This window comes from Mastacembelus armatus, chromosome 22 (assembly GCF_900324485.2).
Source record: "Mastacembelus armatus chromosome 22, fMasArm1.2, whole genome shotgun sequence".
NCBI lineage: Eukaryota > Metazoa > Chordata > Actinopteri > Synbranchiformes > Mastacembelidae > Mastacembelus > Mastacembelus armatus.
Genome location: NC_046654.1, coordinates 8,954,517 through 8,981,842, shown reverse-complemented (window position 1 = coordinate 8,981,842; position 27,326 = coordinate 8,954,517). Strand labels below are relative to the sequence as shown.

Here is a 27,326-nt window from a genome sequence, read left to right as displayed (position 1 = left end):
GCTCACTAACTGTGAAGTCAGACTATCACAAGGTACACAGATCTTTTAGGCATAAATTCTTGCTTAACATGACACTGCCCGGATTAATGACATTGAAAAGCAAATGCTAATAACTTGCTTTTAAAGCAAGCTGTAACAACACAGCTACAGTAGGTTACAGACAAAACACACTCTACTCATTTTCCACTTACTTACTGTGTGGTGTGACTTTCAGCGGTATCATGTTGTTGATCAGCAGAGGAAGTGTGCTCAGTTGTCATGCAACTGCAGATGTTCAGACTAGATTGTTAGATTCATTTTATCACATTTTTGTTATTTGCAGAGAATTAAACATACACAATGGAAGTATGAATACTACAAAAAATGAAGTGTTGTACAAACATGGCAGATGCCCATTATCAACTTTCCATTATGCTTTTAGGAGCTTTCATCTGTGTTGTTGTAATAGTTCAGCTTGACCCTGTTGAGAAAAGTCATATTTTTGCTGATATTAGTTTTGGTTTTTGTTTGTTGGCTTTTGTTCTATGTTTTGTTTCTATTTTAGGATTGTTTGAAGTAAGTTGTTTTGGAAATAGAAAATCCATTAATCTTACAGTACTGTTCAGTAAACTGAAGCCATACAGCATTCATCTGATTTTACTTAATGTTTATGTTTTGAAGACATGCACTCTTCCTTTTTGAGCCTTTTTTATGCTCGGACAGGATCTAAAATAAAATAAAATATATATGAGATATAGTAGAAAAATATAATATATAAAACTTTAAAATGCATTTATTTGCATTGAAATAAAATCTTTTTAGTGTGCATTCCCCCAGCTTCAGTCTTAAACACATTCTTATAATGTGTATTATTTGATTATTTGATTTGGTTCTTCATACTCTGAATAACTGAGTCACAACCCAGTTGCTTTCAATATCAATGACATCACGTCACAATATGCATAATTGCATTTGAGTAATTAATCAGCTTATTATCAATAGCTAATTATTGTGTATAATTAGAAAGAAAGCCAAGATGGAACTCTATGACTCATTCTGACTGAAGTGGTGTTTGTTTATAATATATATTATAATATAATAGCAGTAAAACCTTGTTATATGGGGATAAATGCTGATAGGATGACATGTGAAACACCACAAAAACCATCCTAATACATGTTTGGCTATTGTGATAAAGAAAGAATTTTAATTTCATACGTACATTATATACAATATATATTCTTGGACATTCAATAAAGCCAAGTTTCAGTGCAGAGCAAGCTTTAAGAGATATACTATATCTACTGTGATGCAACACCTTGCCATAAATGCACTTAACTACAATCTGAACAAGAATTCAGAACAGTCTGTGCTGAGAAAAACCACACAGGATGATCACATTTAAAGTTACTGTGCTAACTCGAAATGTATCATTGTCTTACATGTTTCACCATCTTAGAGGTGCCATAGTGTTTTCACAGGTCATTTTCAAAAGATCATAACAGCTTTAACCATCAAATTATTAAAAACCACCACCGCTGACCTCATCATACTGTAGCTCTTCTGCTATAGCAGTGAAGATGGAAATCTTTGAAGAAAACAACCAAAAATCTGATTAAATGAATTAAAACATTAGTTTTAAAAAAATTACCTTTCAAAGACTAGACTTCAAATAGAAATCTAGCTAAGTCTGTCACTTTGAGACAATGCAAAATGTTCCATTTGGTAAATGAGAAGTTTCAAACTTCAATTTCCATTGGTGCCAACAACTATGATCATTAATTAAAAGCCACTGAACCTCAGGGAGATTTTCTGAAGTCTCTGATTGTCTAACTCCTCTGAAATACTCCCCCACATCTCTTTGTTGTTTCTCAGCTGTTATGAGAGAAACATATGGGACTCTTTTTAGTTCTGTCTTAGGACTGGGACTGTACATCAGTAGTTATGCTGAAAGTTCTTTTAACAGATGTTTAGGGAATTTAAACCTGTTTTATAGCATACTGTGTTTCAGCCATACATTTTTTGCATAATGTTTAATCAGGAATTGTCATCTATTTCAGAGCCTAGAGCTGACTACACTGTATTAGGAGTTAATGTTTTGCTTGTAATGTGATGTAAAAGCTTGAGGAACTAGGCTACTTGTAGGACCACTGTAGTGAATGTAGTAAAACCATAAAAACTAATCATTGTAGTAAATGTTTCCTTTTCTCTGGTTTAAAAATGTCAGCCCCGCTTTCAGAAAATAAAGAGCTCGAAGCAGAATAAAATAAAGAGAAAAAAACAGAGACTGGCTCGATTAATCAAATCCAGTGATACAATGATCTTCTGTCTCCTTGAAAACAACAAGCGGTTTGTCTTTTTTCTTGGTGCTGACAGGGGACGAGGAAGGTGCAGAGACTCTGACCTGCAACAAAGTGGAGTCCTCAGTGACAAAACTGGCATCACATTTAAGTTCAAACTCCAGTTTTATCTAAGGGTAAACTCCCTGCCTGGATGTCTCACAGACAGACTTTCCTCCTCTGACCTTCAGGTGGCTGATCCTATCCTTCCCCTCTCTCCATCTCTCTCTCTCTTCATTTCTGAGTGCTTCTCTCAGATGATTTCCAGAACGTCACAGGGCACAAAGCCTATCTTCTTGCCACTCGCCACTCTGATGAAACCGCTGCATTCACCCTCACTGCTCACACAAATCTGAAAGCAGAAGACAGATTTTAATGTCAGTGACCATAAAAGAGCTACGACCCAGTCCCCATGTTTTATTGCGTGTGTTGGCAGGAGTGCAGAACCAGGTCTAGATTGAGGTCCCTCTCTTGTAGTAGTAGATAGATAGTCAGACTCAATATGGGGCCCATAATTGAATTGTTGGGGATGGGGCATAGGGAGAACATGCAAACTCCACACAGAAAGGCCCCAGGGTCAAACGGGATTTGACCCCAAAACCTTCTTGCTGTGCTAACCACTGTACCCTCTTTACCTCCAATTAAAAACAATTAAATTCCACATGATACAATAATAATAACAACCTGTTAGCTATATTTTTTGTGCACATTCATTGGAAAGGAAACACTTCGTAGTTTATTGTGAAAAAACAGACTGTACTAAACTTACACAGACACAAACGTGGACCATATGTTAGTTGTGTAGCAATCACAGCTTTTTAGAAATATTATTACCAATAAACCCACCCATGCTGACATGAAGAAAACAAAAAATATGAAACATGACTAGCTACTCTGTCTCCTGTATGCTGCGTCCTCTGTCGTTTCTGTGCATCACCAGTGTTGTCAGGGCAACAGTCAGAATGCAGGGGATTTAACCCCCCCAGCAAAGTTTACACATCGTTGTAACGTTATTTCATTGGCTACAACACATGTCAATCATCATGGACAAACAATGCGACTGGCTGGTTTTACTGTCATTAGAAGTTGTCCTACCCCCTGGGTGGGTTTTGCCTGTCAGTCGTGATTGTCATTGGCTTTTGTACTGATTTGCTGTTTAAAACCTGACGGCCATGTTTAGGTGTGAACTTATTTTAGTCACAGGAGCCTGCAGAATGTAGATTTACCGTCTGTTTGTCCTGTTTGGGAAAATAAACAGTGAAAACAACCGGAGAACAAGCGAGAAACTTTTTAATGAGGACTGAAAAGTGAAGGACGATGGTTTCATTGCTTTTTCTCAAGTTTAATACGTCTTTTGGACTATAAACCTGGAGGCATTTTGTTCCCTGTGGATCTGTAATGTTGCACATCAGCAAAGGTAGGAATTACCGTCTTGCTGTGTTTACTCTTTGCTCTTACTCTTGTTAAACATTAATGATGAATTAGTTTATACCGTTTGAATAGTGAGGTTTCCTGCTTTCAATTAGTTTATAGTTTGTCGAGCCGACGATATTTGGAAATACATTCGGGAGTACAGTGTCTGGCCCAGTTATGGGCCGTAGGGTTCAGGATAATTTATAATAACAGCATTCCCAATTTTGTGGTGACAATTTGGGAAAAGTGTGGTTATTTTTTAGTTGTGAAGAACTTTAACTACCAGACTGTGAATGGACTGAAATTGGAAGCACTGTGGTCACACAGTACAGTTTGTGTTTTATACTACTGGGTTGCTAAACCCAGGGCAAAATTTCTTTTACGAAGATCTCAGGCACTGTCAGGCTACAACAGGTAGCTCAGAAAACCAGAAAAAAAGGCCACATTACACAAATTTTAAAGGCAGTTTTCACATTGGCTTGAAAATTCTTTTACTACTTAATGTGATCGACATTATATCAATGTAATTTTAACAAATCAACCACGAAGGCAACTACTTCATTAGTCCAAACTGCAGCACATAGGCTTTTAAATTTCCTTTTCATATTTTTTGCGCTATTCACTTTTAATCACGTTTGTGTCTATTTTCATTTCCACTGACAACTTACTATTATTCATCTATAACTGAACTAACTCGTATAAAAGGTACTAATCAAAGTTTGATTTGTAAAGTATAATTTCATATCCCAGCCCTTATATCCCTCATAATGGACACAAACTTATCGTGTTTTCATGCTCAGTCTAAGAACTCTACAACATCTCTTGGGTTTGGTGCTTGGAAAAGAAAGGCAGAAGGTCACAGATTCAGCTTGTGTTCAGTGGTTTCATATCCACTGGGGGTTGCTTACTTTAACTCCTCTGAGTCCCAACATGCCCTGGAAAGCGTTGTGGGAAAAAGGGAGCCTGTTCTAAGTCGTGACATTATGCGAAAATGCTAATTTAATGGTAACTCCTGAGAGGGATCCTAAGTCAGCCAAATTCAGTCAAGCTTTTCATTAAATAAGAAGAGTTGCTGGAGGTAAGAGGTGATGTGGGAGTTAGAGGAGATTCATAAGATGGCTAAAGAGCTGCTGTATAATGTGAATTTGATGCTCTGTAATGGTCGGGGTGTGATTGAGAATTAGATGCAGGTGTAAAGTGGAAATTTTAATGTAATGACAAAGGTCACTGCTTCCCCAGCTAATATCAAATGTTTGGTCTAAATGAATCCTTCGTGAGGTTGCAGACAGTCACACTAATTAGTCTTCACAGGTCAAAAAGATCAAATACATTCTGAAACAGACGTCTAGAAATCCTACAACCAAACCAAACAACGCAGATTTTAAACATTAAAAAATTGGCTAGTAATAATTTGTTCACAATCTTCATCATCGTCATAATCATCAGTACCTGGCCTTCCTTCAGTGTGATCTGGCCTTGCTCCTTACAGCCGATGAACGTCCTGATACATCTGAACACTTGGTCCCCGGCTCGCACCTGATGAGCAAAGGCTGCTGGGAAGAACCCGATCCTGTCCTCAATCACCCCCTGAAAAAATGTAATTCATCAAACATGAAAACAGCTGACACATGGAAGGGCTGCACAGGGCATAAGAGGATTACAAATCGAGTGTTTTAAAAAAATGATTAGATAAAAGCCTAAAAATACAGGGGTTAGAGTAAATTATACTTGTATAAAGTTTAATGTTAGATTGTGCTGACTAACCTGGTATATAAAATAAAAAATACATCATGTGTTTATTTACTGTTACAGAACTGATAGATTGTATGCAGGTCTAACATCGTGTGCTAATGTTTGCCTCTAGACTGTTAAGTATCTTTTGTCTAAAGACCAAACAGACCAGATGTATCTGTTTATTTACCCGCTTTAGAGAACAACATTGGCATTGAAATGCGTTATGAGTTTCTACATGGTCTGGTGGCAGCAGGCTGTCTCTGTACAGTCATGTCTACCTAATTTATCTGTCATGTGTTTGTGTCCTGAGGCGGCCTGTTGCCTTGGTCCTATAATTTACAGCTCGACTTCCTGTCATTTATCAGTCTATTTATTGCTAGGACATTTTTTGGTCTTGTGAAAAACACATTATATAGAAATTTGTAAGCATCTTTGAATGTTTCATCTTGCTATGCTAATTATACTTGTAAACTAAGTAAAAGTTTTAGCAGAACCATGTCACCACTTACCTTCCACCAGTCCTCATTGGAGTCATCAGCCAATAAGATCCTGTCTCCTGCTCTGCAATAAGGAGCACAGAAAGTAGCAATTACTCAAAAAGGTAAGGTTTCTCTCTTCTAATCTATATGGTAGGATGGAGCCAGGTGGCAGCCATATGACAGAAATGCTAATTGACACCATAAAATAATTACAACACTTCCATAAAACAAGTAATGATGGTCCACCTTAGCATTGTGCTTTAGTAGTGCATATTTACAAATCAAATTTGCAGTGAATCAAACTGCAACAACTGGCACACAAATAATCTTCCTTCACGGAACCTCAAGGTCTGAGTCCTCAAGTTAGTCTGTAATATAAAACTAGCACAGTCACTGTGTGGGAGCCAAAATGACACTTTAGCAGAAGTCAGGATAGCATTAGCAGCTCTTTCTTTCTTTATCTACTGTACAACTGTATAAGAAAATGGCAACAACAAACAGCAATTTGGTACCAGCAGATCCCTGTGACCCTAATTAGGAATAAGCAGGTATAGATAATGAATGGATGGATGGATGGATGGATGGATGGATGGATGGATGGATGGATGGATGGATGGATGGATGGATATCTAAACCCCGCTTACATGGTTTATGTTTTAAATTGAGTCATCTGGAAGACTAAAACATAAGAAAGTTAGCATTGATTAGATAGCGACAGATGCTGGAATATATCAGCTACAGTTATTTGAGTCATTTCTTGACAAAAACAACATTTGCTGACTAGAAACAAAAACCCTGCTTTTAATTATGGCTGTATGAAATCAAAGACACATTGTTTTAAAAGTTGCTATTCTGAGAGGTAAATCAAGATGTTTGTTGTTTTTTTTTCTGTGTTTTAACTGGCATGTGATACATCTTAATCCTGTTTGCTGTAATTGATTCTTCTTTATCCTGGAAATGCATGAATCATTGTACCCCACTGCCACATTTGACATAATCACTCGCATCTGTTCAAAGCCGCTGGCTAAATTTGACCAATAAAAGTCTTAAGGCCCGGAAAGGTTGGTTTACGTAATTTACTTTTGTTCCTCTTGTGGTTCACTGGCTGTCCTTTGCTTTGTAATAATCACTGTGACTAGAAAACACTGTTTATTGCAGCTGAAAAGCACCACACCTGTGGTCATTAAATCTTGCAAGGTGATGAAAACAAAGTAGATACTTATTGTGCCAATTAAAAGAGCAGTAAATGTACCATATGTGCCCCTCATTCAAATACTATGATCTAGTTACTTATGTAAAAGTGAGCCATAAAATTGGGAAAAAAATTGGCGAAATCTTTGTCCAACCAACAACAGAAAGGAGCAGCAAGTTTTTTCTGAATTTAGAAAAGTACATCTCGCATCATCATTGCAATCACCACACTACATGTTAGTGTTGTACTAGTGATGTACTGTATTTTCCAGACTGTAGGTCTTGCTTTTTTAGTACTCTGGCTTGCCCTACAAATACAGTTAAATGAACCTGTTCAATAAGGCTGTTTTTGCTAAAAGTGACTAATATTCTGGTGCGACTCAGAAAAATACGACATTTGTTACTGTCTGTAGTGAGACTGAGGGGAGTAAAATACCAATATAGTGTTTTTCATGAGAGAGAAAATGAAAAACAAAACTTGGTGAGCTTTCTGCTATTGAGCAGGTAACACAGGGCCTTATGCCTTAGAGGAGAATTTCTAAATGAAGCAGCATGAAGTGTGTGTGTCTGTGTGTGCGATAAAGACAGAGGGAGAACAAGTGTGCTCTCATATCCTTAAATCCTCTGAAGATTTCTGTGAGAACCAGGAACAAATGGGTACTTAGGCTGAAGGACTATTCATGATGAATGAGGGTCTATTTCAGAGTATGTTGCAGATGATGCCCTATCAATCATGGTTAAAGCAGGGGATAAAATCTGTAGCCAGTGTTTCAGACTGTAATGGAGATACTACAAGTTAAGACGTGGAGCTGTGCTTTTTTTTTTTTTTTTTTAAGTTTTTCCATTGCATATAAATTATATCTGTAGAGTGACAAACTTAAATTAACATTCATGAAAAATAATATAGCAAGATGATAAATATGACAGTGTTCTAATTATGGATTTAAGCATGTAAGCACGCTGTTGTACGGGTTCAATTTAGATCACCATTTACCCTTATGGGCTAAAAGAAAACATGACTGCTTAAAGTTAAAGCATGTTGCAGTTCAGGCAACAGACCTATCAGCGCCACAGCAGGACTTTTTAAATTAGGTGTCAAAGCCAAAACACCTGGTGAGATCAAAAATGCAACCTGCTCAAACTCATAATGTCTGAAATCACTTTGTTTTTCTGTCTAATGCTCTTTCCTCATGTTCTCAATTCCCACAGCACCTTTCGTAGATTTTGTTAATTTATTTTTATGAATTTACTTCTATTTTTGCAAAAGTTTTTGCAACTGCAAAACAATCGTCTTTTTGGCATATCAACAGATTTTATGTGGAAGCAAATATCTTTATTTATTTATACATTCATCAGTTGTAGAAGAATTAATGTGTCTTTAGTCCATATTCTAACACAAACATTTGAACCAAAATAAAACAGGTTATTACTAGGTGTTAAAAATGGTGACAAAACTGAATTATAATCTCTCTACGGAAAGACCTGAGAGTGACTGACATTAATAGACCATCACAGCGTGCACACAGGCACCATTAGTGAGGACACTCCAGAGAAATCAATCTATTTGAGGATCATTACCTAAAAAGGGGAGTCTTAATTTGTTCCTTTTGTTTCCTTTCTGCTCCTGCATATTTCAACGTGTGCTGATTATATTAGAATATGAAAAAAGACACGCTGATTAACACAGGATTTTCAATTAACTTGATTTTCTGGCAAGAAAAAATAGATGAAGACTGACAAGACACAGATGGCAGCTTTTCAACAGTAGACAATGTAACATGCCAAATAGTAGTGTGTGTTTTGAATTGTGTTCCTGAGTCTATGACTGTACATATTCAGAAATGCCATACATAGTTAAACGGGACTGTTTTTGAAGATGGTGAGTTTTGAGCCACTGCAGGGTAAACGTGATAAAACCATGACATTTGATCCATTAAAACCGTGAATCTGTCAGTCAGTTTAATTCATCTGCAGTCCTTGGGTGAGTGATGTACTGAGTAATGACAGTGAGTGCTAAAACAGGATTTCTTTATTATAGCGATATGCGAATGAGTTCATGTGTGTCACTAACCTCATTTCCAGGTCATGGCTCTCCTGGGCTGTGAAACTGTACAAGGCCACGTAGGTGTTGAGCTTGAGGATGTCTTTCTGTAGCTGGATCTGCTCCAACTAGACAACAAACACATAGAAACTCATATTTTCAAACAAATCTATGGAAAACTTGATGCTGAAACTGATCACAAACACCATGTTCTCTTTTGTACCTTTCCTTGCAGACATATCTTAAAAAGAGTCTTGGCATTCACATAAGCAGGAAAATCCCTTGTTTACAGTACATTAATAGAACATGGAGCTTCTTAAGTTGTGAAGTTTCTGCAATCTGTTTCTTTTCATTCACCATCAACACGAGTGGGAGCAGCAGGACTGGGTTTTTGTGAAAGGTAAGACGGGACAGTGATGTGGGTGGAGAGGAAGTTCTTGGAGAGGTGTTAGCACAATTAGCAGGGGGAGATATGCATACGTATTGGCGCTCTTCACACATTCTCAGAAAACAGGTGGGTGCATTTTCCTCTTTCATCACCAATACCTTTAGCTTGCATCCTGCCCGCTGTGTCCTTTAAATCCCTCTAAATTAAATCTCCATGGTGTCTGGAGGGGGACTGAGAATGACTTTTTAAGAAAGAAAATTTTTACAAGACAGCAGAAGAGTTTGTGTTCTTTGTGGTGCTGTATGGTAATGAATAGAAGTGTTTTTGGTCTTCTGTGGCTCCCTGAGCATCACCCATGTGGACTTGAGATGTAGCTGATGGATGAGTCGAGTTAACTGCGGCCCCAAGGCAAACTGCCTCTATGGCCTCTGGGTGAAAACAACATCAAGCAGTTGCAATACATTAGAGCTAACAAAGAGGTGCTCACTGGATTTGATAGGCTCTTGATGCCTGCAACAGTGGATGAAAGGTTGAACAGGCCAAGACAACAACCTCTTCACTAAGTTATCAGGAAAAAAGGCAGTATTTGAAGTGAAGGATAATGCAGTAAAGGAAAAATAAAGAAAATAGAAGAGCAGAAATATTTTGGGCCACTGGGGGAATTTAAAAACCTGTAAACACAACTTTAATATTGTGCCTTATATTATTATAATGGCAAAAATGTTAGCATACAGTTATACTTTTTTTTTTTATACAGAATATTTTTATTTTGGTCCACTTGGTAAATGTAAGTCCAATATTCAATCTAATTTTAGCTCTGTATGTGGCCTTTAGTAATTCCTGAAAAAAATGTCAGGCTATTTAGCTGCTATCCCTTGTTTGGTGCTGGGCATGTAGCATATTGTGGGTTTATCTGAAGCATCTTGGGTTTCTGTCATCTGGGTTTCTGTATTTCAATTTACTTGTACTGTACTTCGCCCACTTCCTAGATAATCCACGCTTTTGCCTTTACATTCTCTCCCGCCATTTATGTATTCTTGTTACTGTTGTTTTAATGCACTCTATGTATATCATGCTGTATGCTTCCTTTTCTATCTGTAAGGTGACCTTGAGACTTTGAAAGGCGCCATGAAATAAAATGTATTATTATTATTATTATTATCTGCTTGCTAATGCAAGCACTGAGAGTCATCCAAAACAATAAAAAGGTAGGCTGGAAAACCAAAACAATAAGCTAAAATAGGCTAAAAAACTCTTAGAGATGAGAGGAACTGTGGAGTATATATTTTTTTTATTACAGCAACAATTATTTGATGATAGATTTGTTTTTGCTTCCTCCAGCAACAAATAATGGGAGTTTTGCTTGGACTAAGCATAAGATGCCGTAGATGAACAAACAAAAAAAGTGCCACATCTGCACAATTAAAGTTCCCAAACAGACACTCCAAGTAAAAAGTAACACAGAATGAGCCAGCCTATTTTTCTCTCAACTGATCTCAGGAAGTTTAACACTAAACCTGAACAGTGTGAACAGATGGCGATCCTGTGTGTGTGACTGCATGTGTTCCCATTTGTGCATGTGAGCCTCTCATCTCAAACTGAAGGTTCCTTCTGTGGTGGAGAAGCAGTTTTCAAGCATTTTTCTCTGCTCATTACCTTGCAGAGCCTCCATCTGTCTGTCCGCCAGGCTGAGCTAATGGACCTGTCGGCTGACAGACAAAATGCCTGTTGCCAGCTGTGCTCGCTCCAGACTGATAATGCGCTTCGAGTCTCTTTCCCAAAACGGACGGCTGGATCGCTAGATTATATTGCAGACAAGAGGAGTGTGTGTGCATGTGTGTATGTTTTTTTGCCTTGTATGGTAATTTGCTCATTTTTGTTTGTCCAAGTGTCTGTAGTTCTTTTTCCACTGTTGACAATGGAGATAAACATGTTAAACTATAAAAGTAAACAGGATAGATGGCAGCACATAGAAAATATGTACAAAGACCATTGATACTGAAAGCACCTTTACCACAAATCCCACCATCGAAGATGAAAAGACAAAAAAGAAAAGAGCAGGTCGGAAATCTGCCCATGAAAAATTCATTGTTACTCTGTAGGTGGTGATAAGATCTTCACAGAGGTTTAACCTTTTGTTTCTCTGGAATTAATTTTGCACCATCAGCACTGTATCCCTTGTACACTGTAGCAAAAAATGCAGCAGCACAGATCCCAGCACTGCAGATCCAAACCTTAAGGTCAAGGCTTGTCCAGTGTCAGTGCAGGCTATTGGTCATGTGAGCTCAACTAAGATTTGTTACAGCAGAGAGAAGTTCGCCCTCAGCGTCCTGGGAAATTCAGCTGTGCAGCATGCTTATGCTTAGTGGGTGCAAAATAGACTGGCCGGGTATTAGTTCTCAGAGCAACCACGTAGAGTTCAGAAACTGGTCAGTGAACCAAGTTCTCAGAGGTTTTCATACCATGCAAATTGTTGACGTGAAACTGCTGAAAACACAGTTTAAGCTTGACATTATAAATAATAGATACAGCCCTTACTAGAAACTAACTAGAAACTCTAACATAGTATTTCTTTCTCCTTCTGATATACTACTTTTTTTTTTCGGCTGCTCTCCTGGTTGCCACAGCAAATCAGTTGATCCGCATGATTGATTTGTTTTTTACACCGGATGCCCTTCCTGATCCTAATCCTCCTCATTTACTCAGGCTTGGGACCAACATTAAAACTGCACTGGCTTGTGCAACCTCAGTGGCTGAGGCTAACAGTGCCCGGTCTACCACGGTGATCTCCCATCCAAGTATTACACCGGCCCAGCCCTGCTTAGCTATCGAGATCGGAAAGGATCAAGCACTCACAGTCTCATCCTCATATATTGTGATGACTAATTGAACAATTTCTTTCTGTGTGGAGTTTGCATGTTCTCCCTGTGCTTGCATGGGTTTTCTCCAGGTACTCTGGTTTCCTCCCACAGTCCAAAAACATGTATGTCAGGTTGATTGGTGACTCTAAATTGCCCATAGCAGTGAGTGTGAGTGTGTGAGGTTGTTTGTCTCTATGTGGCCCTGTGATGGACTGGTGACCTGTCCAGGGTGGACCCCTGCCTTTCACCCAAAAGAGAACTGGGATAGGCACCAGCAGATCCCTGTGACCCTAATTAGGAATAAGTTGGTATAGACAGTGAATGAATGAATAATAAGCATCTTTAATTTTAGAAAAAGTGAAGGATCATGTAGATATCTACATGAAAAAAAAAGTTCTACAACTGCTGGAGACTTAAAAAGCAGTCTACTGTTTTGCTCTCAGAAACACATTTTGACAATAAAATAAAGATTTCTGTGATGGAAGACCTTACAGACCTTTTTAAAGCAGTATATTACGAAAATGACAACAGTTTCCTACAAATAGATGATGCTAAAATATTACCAGAGGAAGTTATTTTGATGGACTTGTTTCTTACCGGCAAATCATCAGGATTTTTCTCTGGATGGTGGTAATGTTCTGTCCCATTCTCAATGACAGTGAAAACTGAAAAAAAAAAAAAATGTAATCAAAAACATAACAAGGTTATATGACATAATAAAGTTTATTGGCCTTATCAAAGCCCCTGAAAGATTTAATATTAATCATTCTTCATGTGCAGATATCTTAAAAGGGTCAGTACTTTACCTACAGAGCTTCTGTAGAATATTGAATATTATGGTCAGAGTCAGTAAACACATCAAATAGAGGGAGTCCAGCTCAGGGGAAAAGTGGTGAAGAGCCTAATTTAATGGTTCTCAGGAGGAGAATTTGATGGTGCAACCTTGTCAGATTTGCTTTTGGGAAGAGCAATAGCAGTGTTTTCTCCTTGTGTCACCACATGGCTTCATTCTGGATGCACACAATGTTTGGCAATTCATACTCACCGTCATCACTGTGTTTCCTCGACAGCTCCTGCCTGCTGCTATGAGCCACTACCTCCTCTGGAACCTTATCCAAGTCACTGGTCTGCAGATATTAGATAAATTAGATTAGATAAAGACTGCTTTACATAGAGATGGATGGAGATATAGGGACAGATAAAGAAAGATAGAGATATAGAGAGATAAAGCTAATCAGCAGCACTATTCACATTCAGTGTGAGCCCCCACTAACACATACACACACTTTCACTAACAGTTGCACAGGACAGCATGGCCTAAACAGCTTATAGATATCATCATACAGCCTCAGGTATCCAGACCGCACATACAGTTTAGTTTACATTAGAAGTGATAAATTATGAAAAACAGATTTGCTTGTAAATCACACACAGATTAAAAGGAGGCTGGAAAGTCCAACTTCAGAGCTGTAAAATGATTGGGTGCACCGGCATTACCCTGCATGTCTGCCTGGACCAGACTGCCTTTATTGGTAGTGTTTACAGCCCTGAAGAGACAGTATCTATATAGACCATCAGTGACAGTGTGGTTGTTGCTGCTGAACAAAATATAACAGGCATAAGACCTGAAGTGAGCTTAGAAAACAAAGCAGTGCAGCAGTACATTATAGTTTAATGAAGAGAATAGGTGAGAAATGGAATAGACAGACGCAGTATTCTGTGCCACAGTAAAAAGAAGCACTACCTGACATGATAAATGACCCATTTCTTACCGAGTTTCGGTGTGGAGACTCAGAGCCACTGGCCCTCTTGGCCTTCTGTGCCAGAGACGTCCCAAACCTCAAGGCCTCATAAACAGGGTCCACTTTATTGCCACAGGCTTTGGAAAAGAATAATTCAATCATAATGAAAGCTGACACCAAAACAAATGTTAAGCTTCTGTGAAAATGCTCATAAAGCAACTCAAGTGGATGATCAAGGTCGAAGGCGCTCACCAATGGGCATGACTTCTTTGATACACCCATACTGTTCCTGGATCAGTAGTGGGGAGCTGTAGTACCTCCGAAAGCCTTTTGGCTGAAGAGAGAAGGACAGTGAGGGAAAAACAAGAGACAGACATTAGAGACAAATCAATACTCTGACACTGAAACATGCACCTAACGCTGTTTGGTCTAATATTTCTGACTGTGGAGATAACTTTCTGCCATACTTGACTTCCAAAATTACCCTCTGGAAAATTCACAGCAAACTCAAGTATATTTCACACTGCAGCCTCAGCAGAGAGGTGTACAACACAGATGCTGAAGGGGCTTCTGCTGTTTACAAAATGACGTCAAAGTCAATCCTGCACCACCTGGAAACCGAGTTACAACATTATCTCCTATCCAGTTAAATAACAGTTGAGCACCTTATTGTTGAAATGAGAAATTATTAATGATCATCATAGATGAAAAACTATTTTATTGCATAAAGAGTAGGAGTATAAAATGTGACAGCATAGTCCACTGCCCCGTAACTGACTGGAAAAGCTGGTATCAAAGTCAGGGTCTTCATTTATCTTCCTGTCATGTCCTCCTCCCATCTCTCAAGGCCTTTAAACATTTATCATTCATACATCCATTACCACCTGTGTCCTATCTAATCAATAACCCCCATCAGTTTAATAATGTAATTTGCAGCACACTGGATAATGATTAATGTATGCATTTTATTTTTTTGCGCTCTGTTTTTGATTTCTGGAAGAAGACCTAGGTAAACATCTACGCACTGTTCAGCCAGTTATTTCCCAAAATACTGTGTTTCTTCACAAGATTAATGTTCCTTGATTAAAACAGTTCTGTAGTGGATGTGATAATGAGTATTGGAGACCTACATGTGGCTCACAGGACTGCCTTTTTTTCTGTTCATTTATATTTAATGTATTCAAGTCGCAGGTGGTGAAATATGCATCGCTAATCAGACCTGATTAATTCTTCATTTGACACTTCATATGATGAAACGACTAAAATAAGCAACCCTTGAGCTTTTCAAGAGCTGAGATGTCAGATGTTCAGGGGCAAACTCATCAAGGAAAAGGTTAAAATATCATGCTTGGGATTAAACTATCATGCTTCGGAGCCCATCTAGTTTGTTTGGCTACAAACAAAAATGTCTGTTGCTGTCAGTGACTTCATTTACTACATTGTATTACTACTGAGCGTTGCTGCTGGATTTGGAAGTAAGAACTTTTAGGAGTGGAGCTAAAGATGTATAAGAAGCTGTGGGTATTTCTGTAGTGATTTGCAGGAGATGTGTCATTGTTTGTGCTTGGGTCCTAAGCATTATAAAGCTCATGCAGTGTATTAGGGCTCAAAGATGGCTGGTTTCTGACTCAGGGCGCTAACTCACGTTCCAGCAGTGAGTCACACATTAACTGACACATATTGATTATTAATCATGTTAGATCCAATTTGTCATACCTCCCAGAAAATGTAGTTGGACTGTAGCTGTGAAGACTGAATCTTAATTTATGTTCATAAATAATCAGAAATTCCTTTCCAGAGTCTGCAAAATACAAGAGATAGTTTTCTCATGGACTGCAGCTTTGACATCTGAAATAAGAAATGCAAGTAAAGCAATGTTACATAACCAAACAGCTGAAGCACAAAGGCCAAATACCACCGATTTTTCAATTTCATTAGTTAAAGAGATATTATCGCTGTGTCAGTAAGTTGAGAAAGTTAGTGAAAATATGAAGATAGGCTGAATGTTCATAGCATGAGGTAATTTGATTTTTTTTAAAAGGTTTCTTAAGCCAAGAGAAACAAACATGGCTGCAGAAGTGTCCAAGTTTAGAGTAAGTTGAATTTAGAGCTGTACTCCACTGGGGAAACTTCCCTTTTTATGCTTGACCTCTCAACCCCATTTTCCACTCCTGAGAGTGGATCATATCTTCAGGCCTCATCCCTCAGGCATCTAGTGGGAAGACATCGCAAGTGAAAAGGAGAAAGACTGCTGATATTGTTGCTATCACTTCTATATTATTAATGTATGTTTTAATTGGACTAAGCTGAACTTTTACCAACTGATTTTTAGGCAAAGGTATGGTGAAAATACTGAGGAAGAACAAGGTAGATTATCACACATAATATGACCTAACAGAGCGACAGTCTCTCTCTTCAGTGTGGGATGTGTGTGTGTGTGTGTGTGTGTGTGTGTGTGTGAATGACGTAAGAGTCTCAGTTCAGTCCTGAATGCCAGTTTTCTGTTGTGCTTTAGAAGCAACGCTATCGGTTTCACTAGTGTGACAGATTCCTCCCCAGTAAAAACACCCAGCCCAGTCCAACTAACCAGTGTCATTATAATGCAGTTTCACAGTGATTGGAAATTTATTATAGCACACAGCTTCAATTATCCACTAATAATTAGGATAGATCCACTAATTAGGATAGACCCCCAGGAAGTGTGTTGCTGGGAGGGAAACAATAAGAACATGACATAACAAGGCTTGATGTCTTAGGCTGTGACCTTTTAGCTGCACTAAAGTCTTATGAAGCAATAATAAAGTCTGACTTATTGATACTTAAGCACCTTTTAAAGCAACCAATCAGCTGTGGCTTTACATTTTGCTTATATTATGACTACTGTTTAGAGCTAATTAGCAGAGAAATGGCTTGTGTTAAACAATACACGGAAGTAAACTGATAAACTTACAGCTGAATAAACCTTTTTTTACAAACTGTTTATTTTAACTGTGACAACATTTTCAGTGTAACAGTGTAGTTTTGGAAAGACCTAATAAACCCAAAAGGTTTAATAATTTAACTGTGAAGGGTCCTGTATGCTTCAAACAAACTGATTTACAGCTGTCTTAAACCATAGTGATTGAGGTTAAATAAAAACAGCAACCAGGCTGATAACAACTGGGACATAATATTATTTATTCAGTTTAATTATTACCAATCAATATAGACAATGTCCCTATTTTTCTGCTTGTGATATAAAAGCTGTAATATAGTCATTTATAAAGTGATAATCTAAATATTTTTTGAACGCTGTCACTCTTCCAAAGACCAGGACTTGGCTTATATGCTAAAACAGATACATCACACTGTGAGATGCCAGACAGCTATGTGGCAGCTTTAATAGTCATGATTCAGAGTGATCGTATTGATCCTATTTTAATGGTTTATGCTGACGGTAGCACGGCAGAAATTGACAGAGGTGAGTAGGAGGTCAGCATTTTTTTGTATATGGTGTGCTGCATTACTATTATCTAACATCCAGACAGGCAGAGTGATGATATAACAATGATGAGGGTGATGACGAGGATGGATAGTGGTCACAGATGTACCAGCACACTCACACATAGAGTGTGATTTCTGAATAAGCACATTCTGTTGGGAAACGGTCAGACAGCCAATTCTGATAAGTCTGTTTTGGTTGTTCATAACGCCATCAGTAATTACATTTCTGAGGCTCAGCCTGAACTGTCAGCAGTAAAATGAAGCTTGTGCTGTCTGTATCATGTCTTGTATCTTCCTGTGGCGTGCATCTTACCAGTTTGCCCATGCAGCGCTGCTGTCCCACGCCATTCTCACATTTGTGGTGGAGGCTCATCTTACAGGCTTTGCAGCGCAGCCCATGCTTTGCTGTGTTTCCCGCCAGGAACACCACATGTTTTGCTGTCGTACCTGATACATACACACACAGAAAAAGGAAGCAACAGGTTCGGATCTGTCATGTCAGGAACTTAACTTGAATGGTGTTCCTGAGTAAAAAGTAAATACCACACAAAAATGGAACGAAAACAGAAAGCACTGTACAGAATGCCATCTCATTCATTTATTCATTGTCTTAACGCACTCATTCCTGGCCAGAGATTCTCGAGCTTCTCCCACCATGCACAGAAAAACCTGTGAAATGATATGTGGAACATTTTATCAGGGACAAAATTTAGAAAATGTGACACATGATGTGCACTTCTCTAAAACTGTGTTAAACAAACTGACTATTAGGCCAGTGTTATCTCCACCACATGAAACCGCTTCAAACTACTGCATGGGCACAGTTCATCTTCACTCATTAATATGTGACTCACAGCTGCTGGAAAAAATCAAGATTCATTTGACTTGTTTGTTATGCAACATTGAAACTGTATGTGTGTATGTGTGCATTTATGCATAGAGGTGTGTGGATGAATAATAAATGAAAATCCTTTGAGAAGGACAAAGGTAAGATCCTGTAGGTGATGGAACAAAAAATGAGAACGGTTGTCTTGTTTGGGATGAAGATATGAGACTGTAAAGAGAGGTGTTGGCAGACTCTCATGAAAACACTGATAACTGATGCATCACTGCAGCTCAGCTGTTAATGAAGAGCTAGGACTCTGTCATTGTGTGTTTTTGTAAGGCTAAAAGAAAAACAATAGGGCAGAAGATGAATTGGTGTTTATGCATGAGGGTTATACTTAAAACTTACTTGATGAGTAAAAGGGTGTGTAATGTAATAGACTGTCCTTGCATGTTTTCACCCAAGTTCACCTTCATTAACTTTTGAGGATTTAAACGTTTATGGTATTACTGTCTAAACCTTAAAGCATCACCGACAAGCAAGCAAAGGACAGAAACCAGAAAACATTTATTAAGCCCCAGCATCCACCTGCGGGTGCTGAGTCTAACTCGCCCCAAGGGAGGAGGATATTATCACTCCCCAGTCTCTGCTGCACTGCCTGGAGGGAGCGACATGGCCAGAGCTCAAACACCATATACCAACCCTGCACATATTTTGCTTTCAAATGATGATCAGTTTGGGTGACTGAGCTTAACTTTGGTTCAATAGTCAAACAATAGTAATCTTTGGGGTGTGGAAGGTAGTAAGGTTAAATCTTTCGTCGATTTGAGGTACAGAAAGTGTCAGAATGACATCTCTAAAAGTGTTATATAAAGTACAATAAAAACCACCACTAACAACCAGCAGTAGAATGTGTCCACATTAACAACAGGCCACAGTGTTACCAAGTTCTAGTGCTGTTATTAGTTGTAGTCTGGCAGTTATGCACCTTTAGCTCTTTATTGATTATTCAGTGAGCATGTGTCCTCCCCTGGTCCACACTGCCTGTGGGTGTGTGATAATATGGACATGCAGAGAACAAATTGATCTACTTCTAAGGGCCTCACAAAGGAGGATATAAGATTTTCTGTCTAGTCCAGGTTTCATCACTGAAAGATTGCCAAGTTGTGTAAAGTTTTTCATGCTTTGCAGATGGTCTTTGGGGTAAGGAAATAATGTCGACATTCAGTCCGGATTATCCTCAGAATAGAGCATATTCAGTTTGACGGGCAGGGTGAAAAGGGTCAGTTAGCAGTAATGCTCTATTGTAAATATGAAACCAAGCAGAACAACTGGTCCCTGAACAAAACAGTGAACACCCACACAATACACTGTGTACTTAAGGTACAGACCTCCTCATGTGTAGATAACAAGAGAAAAATCTCTTGCTTGCTCTTCGCATGCTGTAATATGAACTGGTGTTACAGCTATTTGAAGCTGGGCAGCAGTGACAGGTACTGGAAACTTGGTAATGAGTGGAAAAGTGGACCTGAATTCTCTGTTCAAAGCTCCCGTATTGCCTGGCTGAGCTGCACTGACACAGAACTAGAGGAGCTTGTTATACTGAAAAAGAAAACGAGGGAAATGTGATCCTACCTTGACCCCTCACCATTCAGCCACAGATCACCACCACACCAATTTTTAGGTCACTCTAAATTAGGTCATCCGATGATATTGTTTAACAAGCACTTCAATTTTACTCCCCTTCAGGTCAACAAACACAATCTCCCTGGCATCTTACAGACACCCTGGCCTGAGTTCCTGTCCTTCTCTGTGGATGTGCAGCAGCAGGAAGCAAATCTAGCTCTTGTCAAACTGTTGTTGACTGATTTGTTTGAGCTGACTCAGTTCAGCATGGGAAATAATGAGACATCTTCATGTTAACTCATAAAGCCTAAATGGGAACAAGCTCCTGGGTTTCAGTAGGATGATAAAAGAAGCTGACACTGTTGCCCACCTTTGGTAATGGCTGGGTAATGACACGTGTGTGTGTGTGTGTGTGTGTGTGTGTCTATATTTAGGTGCTCTTTCCTCAAGCCTCATAGAAAAATCCAAGGCCTAAAGCCATTAAAGCTGTAGGGAAAATGAGTGACAGTGCTGCTCTGTGTGGCATTTGTTCTTTCTTGGCTACTACCTTTAAAGCCTATTATTTACTTACACTACAATAAGAGACAAGACCTCTGCCAGATTTTCCATACCATCTTCATCTTTTCTCTTATTTTTTTTCCACAGTCCTCAGTTCTTAGTATTCCTCCCTACCATATCTTTCTCATGCTGTACACTCCATAGCCACATATTGATCCATTAACCCACTGATCATACTTCACGCCTCTTAATTTCCTGTGCTGATAACCTCCATAGTGACTTCTACACCTCCTCTTCTTTTAAAACACTGACCTCAGAAACTCTGAGTTTCTTCGCAGGCTTTGTTCCTCCCACAGACATTAGATTTTTTGTTACCACCATTTCTCTATTTGAAAACTAGGCAAATAAGGCTAAATAAATGCTTAATGTCATGCTACTATAGCATGTCTGGTCTTCTGAAAATCTTTGCAACAAACGTGGGAGTTCAAAGTCCAAACTCTTTGTATCTTTCACAGTCTGAACAAGACTAACAGTCCAGAGCCATTCTAGCATCTGCATGTTAATAAAGAGCAATTCATCTTTTCAACTTGTTAATCCCCAGTGTGGCAGTTAAGTAACCCTGAAAGTAAATTACTCTATATCAGGATATCAGTGATCACCGACTGACAATGACATTTTGAAATAATAGGTAAGATTTCTGCATATTCCCTCTGTACAGTATATTCTGCACATTGTGTCTTACGTAAGAAAACCAGAGGTTACTAGATTAGGCATGAATGTTCAGTCTCAATGTAGAATTTCTTACATCAATCCACAACAAAAAAGCTGTGAATATTCTTTTTTTCAATCTGGTCGTTTTATTTCACCCCAGCAGAAATAAACCTGCAGTTCGCTCATGTAGACATTTGTTTAATAACCTATTTGCAGCAGGGAACTGCAATCAATATCTCAGCATCAGCCTGTTCTCAATCATTTTAATGTACAAGTGAAACTCATTCATTTTGAGTGTCACAACAAAGACACTTTCTTTTAGGAGCAAATAAAGAAAAATACTGTAAATGCACATAAAACACTTAGAAAAAACATTTTAGCAACCAATAAGATTGAGAATGAGCTGGGGATCAATGGGAGACATGGCTAAACATATAGACACAATAAAGTTATCTAAGTTGCAAAGTTCGTCATAACTTTTAAAACCTTTAACCTTTTCTTAACTATCACAACTAGAAGTCTCATGCCTGTGGTCTAAAATTCAAAATGGTCCTCACAATGTACAAGTACACACACACATGCATACACTGTACACACACATTCAGAAAACCTCCCTCCATTCTGTCTCTGCAGCTGAACACACTGTGTTCTCATTAACGCAGTACAGATGAAGAAGAGGGCAATATCTTTTTTCATGAGTGGACTAGAGGGCAGAGCATCTGTCACAGGTCCAGGCGAGCCTGACATCAGACTTTGATTACCATCCGGCCACCAGAGGGCCATTCAAAGCTTCGACCAGTGGACTCGCCTCAATGGGTGCGCCACATGAAACAGATGGGTGTTAGCAACAATGGTCATCAACATGCTTGGAAGTGCTTTATGAAGGAATTAACTTCAATTTTACTTTAGTGCTTTCACATTTAAAACCTCTATGGATTTTTGCTAAAACCAATACTAAAACAGTTGATAACAAATAGATTTGTTGTATCCTCCATCCTCATTCCACATTTTTGGACCTGTGGACATTTGCAGCATTCAGATGGCTTTTATCTGCAACTTAACATAAGATCATGGCTTGTTGAGCAGCTGGTGCGTCAGCCCTTGCCATTATCGTGCTGCAGAAGTCCTGCTATTTAAAGACAGTGATCCCTCACTACTGATGCTTAACAAGGAGGGCAGCAGCCAGAGAAACGGGAACATCTGGTGAGGGGAGAACAGGTAGACGAGCTGGTACGGTTGTTGTTGGATATCTAACACCTCAGCAGACAGATGGAGTAGGCACATGTCAGCAGGTCAAGTTGGAAGCTTGTGTGTTAGTGTGTGATACACATGTTGAGCTTTGTTTGATATTCTGATCATACTAATAAAGGAGAGAGGTGTTGGCAGCGTACCTACGATCATGTGGTTGCAGACGTCGCAGAACGTGGGCTTTTTGAAGATGTGCTCCATGAAGCAGTGTCCTGCCGAGTCTACCTGCAGCGGGTTGCGTGACTGTGAGCGTGATGTAGGAGGAGGAGCGCAGGGGATAGCCGGAGGCACAGGAGGAATGGGGAGGTTGGTGGTGTGCGGCGGAGCCATCCCGATGTTGCAGAGATGGCCCGTGCTACTGCTCACATCAGAAAGCAGCTCCGTCTTGGTGTCGTTGCTTGTTCGGAAGAAGTTGTCGGCACTCTTGCTGCGGATGCTTTTGGTCTTGAAGGACAATGAGCGTTTGAGTTTCTGCAGCTGAAAGAATACAAAAAGAGGTGAAGAAAAAAGAGAGAGGAGAAAAAGACAGACATTGCATGAGGACAAAGAATGAAAGTATAGAGAGAAAACAAAATCTGAGCATCTGCCTGTGATGTGAAGTAAATGAATTCATTCCTTCGAGGTCCCCTACCTAGAAGGTAATGCGATTTCCAGGTTAGGCCGATGTGCCACATCAACACTATTTCTCACATGCTGTGTTGCTGTTTCTGGCTGTAGTCTCTACTAATCTTATTACCTTCCCCTTTTACAGTAATACTGTTCATAACAATTTATACAACTACTCCTCATTTAACCTCACAGTGTGTACCTCCTCCCCTAAGAAACCCACTTAGTTCTGGGCTTTAACACATAATAAAGAGTCTCCCTGGGCTACTGTGACATGATTTTCCGGTTAAATGCAGAGCAACTGATGGTTAAGGTAGGTAATGATACTGTATGGTATAATCTATCCTACACACTGCAGGCCTGCCTGTACAACTGTAAACAGATAAACACCTGTTTAGATCTATTGCTTTTTTGTTCAAGGTTGAACTGTCTTTTTCTATGTTTGTTAGCTACAACATAGTAGATACGAAAGAGACAATTTCTGACCTGAAATACAAGATTTAAGCTACAGTACTATAGGGTAAACAAACCAACATACATACTGAACATGTTATGCTGTTGATATCTTGGTAAACATCCCTGAGCTACTTGTTTGGAGTGCTTATCATTGCTGTTTTAGCATAGTGTAGATCGATCAGCTCTGCGGGTCACTCTGGAAACAATCAATCCGGGCCCTTTCCCTACCATTACCACCCACACCCATGGACACGCAGCGCTCCTATATTCTCCTGCAGCCTCGTGTAATTCTTCACTTCCTCTGCTTTTACACACACACTGAAAAGAAAACCTGTGGTTAAAACATCACAATATTGTTGATTTAGGGTCACTGTATCAGATAGATTTTTTTTTTTCTTTAAATTCTGCATGTTGTTTGCCCATCAACAAAAGATACTACACTTCTTTCCTGACATGTGGTTTTATATGTTTAAAATAAAAATCCGTCTTAATGTGAATCAGCAGAGTGAGGGAGTGCATGCATGCAACGAAGAGTTCATGCTATAAATCTATAAGAGCTGTGCTCTATCATAAAGCCAGGAGGGTTGATGGGGGCTGGGCAAGGTTATGCAAAACAAACAAAAAAGCCAGTTATTCCATTTATTGATGCAGCCATTGTACCCTCTAAGAATCATGGGTGATGATGGTTTTAACGTTGTGCGGCATCGACTTCACTAAGGCAACTATTTCTAAACACAGTAAAAGTTGTAAGGTGAAACAACTTTTATCTTCATGTACATGCAGGTATGCTGTTATGATGGACTAAAATGAGAGGTACGCTCCAGTTTGCACAAGAGTGGAGGCTCACCTTGCGCTTCTGGTGTTCAGGCCTCACAGTATTCTTAAAGGAGGAATAAAAACACAAACATAGCTTAACTTATTAAACTTATTCATCCTACTAAGAAAGTCACTCTAATTATCCTGTCTGTAAGAACAATTATCTAATCCCCTATGCTACTGGAAGTGAATGTGGCTGTTTGGCAGAAGCTTTCAAATTACGTGACAAGACAGCCAGGAGTTTCTGGAAATAACACCGAGAGCATCCGTGCCAAAGTAAGAACTCAAATTCTTCAGTCTTATAAAACACAATGCAACAGAGGAGATCACTTCTGTCGTCTTGGCTGTAACTGCAAAAACCATCCGCTACCATCAGGACTAGCCCAACATTGTACTGTAATAGTCTGGGCAACATGTGACCCACATAGATGGCAAAACGCCTGAGGCAGCTGTGAAGCTCCATCACACAGCCTACTTTTCCTACATCAACCAGCTGAAGAAAGTATAAACCATATGCCACTTATTAATTAATATACACACAGTATTAACACCTTATTGCTTCTTTTACCAGTACAGAATAATACTCTTTTTTTTTTGGTTAATTGAGAATTTGAATATCTCTTCCACCCTTTTTACTCTTAAATCAATTAATATAATTTCCATAATCCCTATTAGATTATCTTCTTCTCTCAATTTCCAGATGTTTACCTAAAGACATAAATACTACACTTCCATTCAAGTCATTTAATTACCTGGTGACCTGGTGTTCAACAGTGACTTTAAACTGATCTGGGTTGTTTTCTTATATGGCACAATATCATAATGTTATTCTAAAAGTGTTCAACATAAAGGGAGGTCTTTTGTGCTAAAAGTGAGACATTTTAAACTTAAGTATATGTATTTTCTGTGATATGTTTGAAGTAGGTTTTTATAGTGTAAGTTAGTCTTTAAATTTAATCAGGATCAGGCTGTTGAAGCTTGTTCTCCCAAAAGGCTGATCAGTGTGTGAAACAAGGTTAAAAAAAAAAAAAAAAGTGGCAGAGTTTAAATGTGCGTTGTTCTTTTTTGGAGCTGATCCCTGTGGTGTCGACTGTATTGTGATGTTGATAGAAGTTTGTTTACCCTGCTCTGTTAATAAGAGCTGTAGTGATGCACATTGCCATATATATGAGGTATACCCGAATTAAGAATTAATAACAGTCCTACCTTGGTTTCCTGCTGGCCGGCGTTCGCCGTCGGGGATTTTGGTGTCTCATTCTGGTCCCGTTCGTCCTCTTTGCCCCCACTTTCGTCCTGAATCATGTTGGCCGGCGGGATCATCCTCTCTTTTTGCGATCTCTAAAAACTGTTACTCTGTATAGTTTGCTTCCTCCTACCACCTGTTTACATCGTTTTTATTCTTCTATAATCTCCATGACCCGAGGATAAAAGGAGGAGAAATCACCCACATCCACCGCTGTGCTGCTGCGAATAAGGGGAGATCCTGGTCTCGTCCGCCAACAGGGAAAAGAAAAACGTATGGAAGAAGTTACGAAACAAGTATCTTCTAAATAAAAAGTTAAAAGTCAGTCCAGTTTGGTCTGAAAGTGTCAAGTCCCTCTAAAAGAGGATTTGGTGATGATCGTGTCTTCGCGCGTAATGTAGCCAAGACATCTCCAAGTCCACGCCGTGCGCCGTGCGTCTCACACTGCCAGTACTCTGATGGGCGGAGAGCTGAAGGCGATTAAAGGAGGGAAGGATGAGGAAGGAGGAGAAATATGACACAGCGACTTTCTTCTGCCAAAATTCAGATAAAAAACATTCCTATATGGTCAAACTGGAGTAAAAAAAAAAACGTTGAGCAACGTGGTCACATGATTTCACGATGCGTCAATAAGCGATTATTTAGGGAATAAACAACATTAGGACACTTCAGCGTTTGCAGTGAAATAAGAAGAGTCTCATCTGGCTCAGACGGGGTAGGTGTGATGTTGGCTGTAGTGATACATCACGCTGCCTCCCCGCCAGGTTCCCCCGTGATGTGATGTCCTTGAAGATATTTTGCGGGACAGAGGAGGCAGGCGCCAGACTGCATCCTCCTCACTCTGACAGGAATGCAAAGGCCAACGCAGTCCCGAGGAGTCGGTCTACGTATGTACCTCAGTTTTCTGCTCAGAAGGGATTTCCTCCCCCAAAACCCAGCTACATCCTGCATAATGTGACTAATGTGTTTTAAAGGATGGCTCAAAGTAGCTGGTGACACTGAGAATAATCACTTCTTTTTGTAAGGCCTTCTACTGTATAATTTTGTTAGACTATAGTACAAACCGTGGGTGTGTTATTTTGACTCTCCTCAGCCTCTTGTTCAGAACAAGCACTTTACAATTTACAACTTCATCAAAAGGCATCAGCTGAACGATGAGTATTCAGGGGATGAGGATGCATCTGGTGTTAAAAATGAGAGAACACAAGGCAGCATGAATGCAGAGAAATATGTCAAGTAACACGTGTCGGAAAAAAATTCATAGATAGTGTGTATATCTACAGTAAATCAGCGATAGAGTTGAGGCTATAGGTAGATTACACTGAGTCTGGTTAGTCTGGAAGGTATGTAGGGGGTGGTGTTTGTACACAGCTTGTCTAGGTTTGTGCCAAAGTGGCAGAGAAACCGAGCAACAATCTATGCATTTAAGTGTTTCTGAGAGAGTTCAGCCATTCAGTACAGTTCTTGTCAACTCTGGTAAATGGACTGGGCCAGCTGCTGAACTAGGCCTAATCAACAGACTCTCAATCAGCTTAATCAGTGAGTGCGAATTTGAGGAAAAAACATAAGGGATTTACACTTGAGACTGAAGTGGTGAATCTCTTTGTGTTATATTAAGCTCACTAGTATCTTACAATCATGACAGA

The 27,326-nt window shown here is 39.3% G+C and overlaps 1 protein-coding gene across 2 annotated transcripts; it reads right to left on the bottom strand.

Annotated features, from left to right (window-relative positions):
- Positions 1-499: 499 nt before the first annotated feature.
- stac (SH3 and cysteine rich domain) lies at positions 500-26,138 on the bottom strand. 2 transcript variants are annotated; one of them, XM_026310344.1, is made up of 12 exons: positions 25,644-26,138; positions 24,469-24,501; positions 22,703-23,036; positions 17,964-18,097; positions 14,420-14,501; positions 14,198-14,304; positions 13,471-13,552; positions 13,023-13,090; positions 9,207-9,304; positions 5,975-6,026; positions 5,181-5,318; positions 500-2,670 (listed from the first exon to the last, which is right to left on the bottom strand). In XM_026310344.1, exons 1-12 carry the CDS (start codon positions 25,755-25,757, stop codon positions 2,572-2,574), a joined length of 1,341 nt encoding a protein of 446 aa, XP_026166129.1. In that variant the 5' UTR covers positions 25,758-26,138; the 3' UTR covers positions 500-2,571. The 2 variants fall into 2 exon arrangements, with proteins under 2 accessions (XP_026166129.1, XP_026166136.1); XM_026310351.1 differs by lacking the exon at positions 24,469-24,501.
- Positions 26,139-27,326: the final 1,188 nt, after the last annotated feature.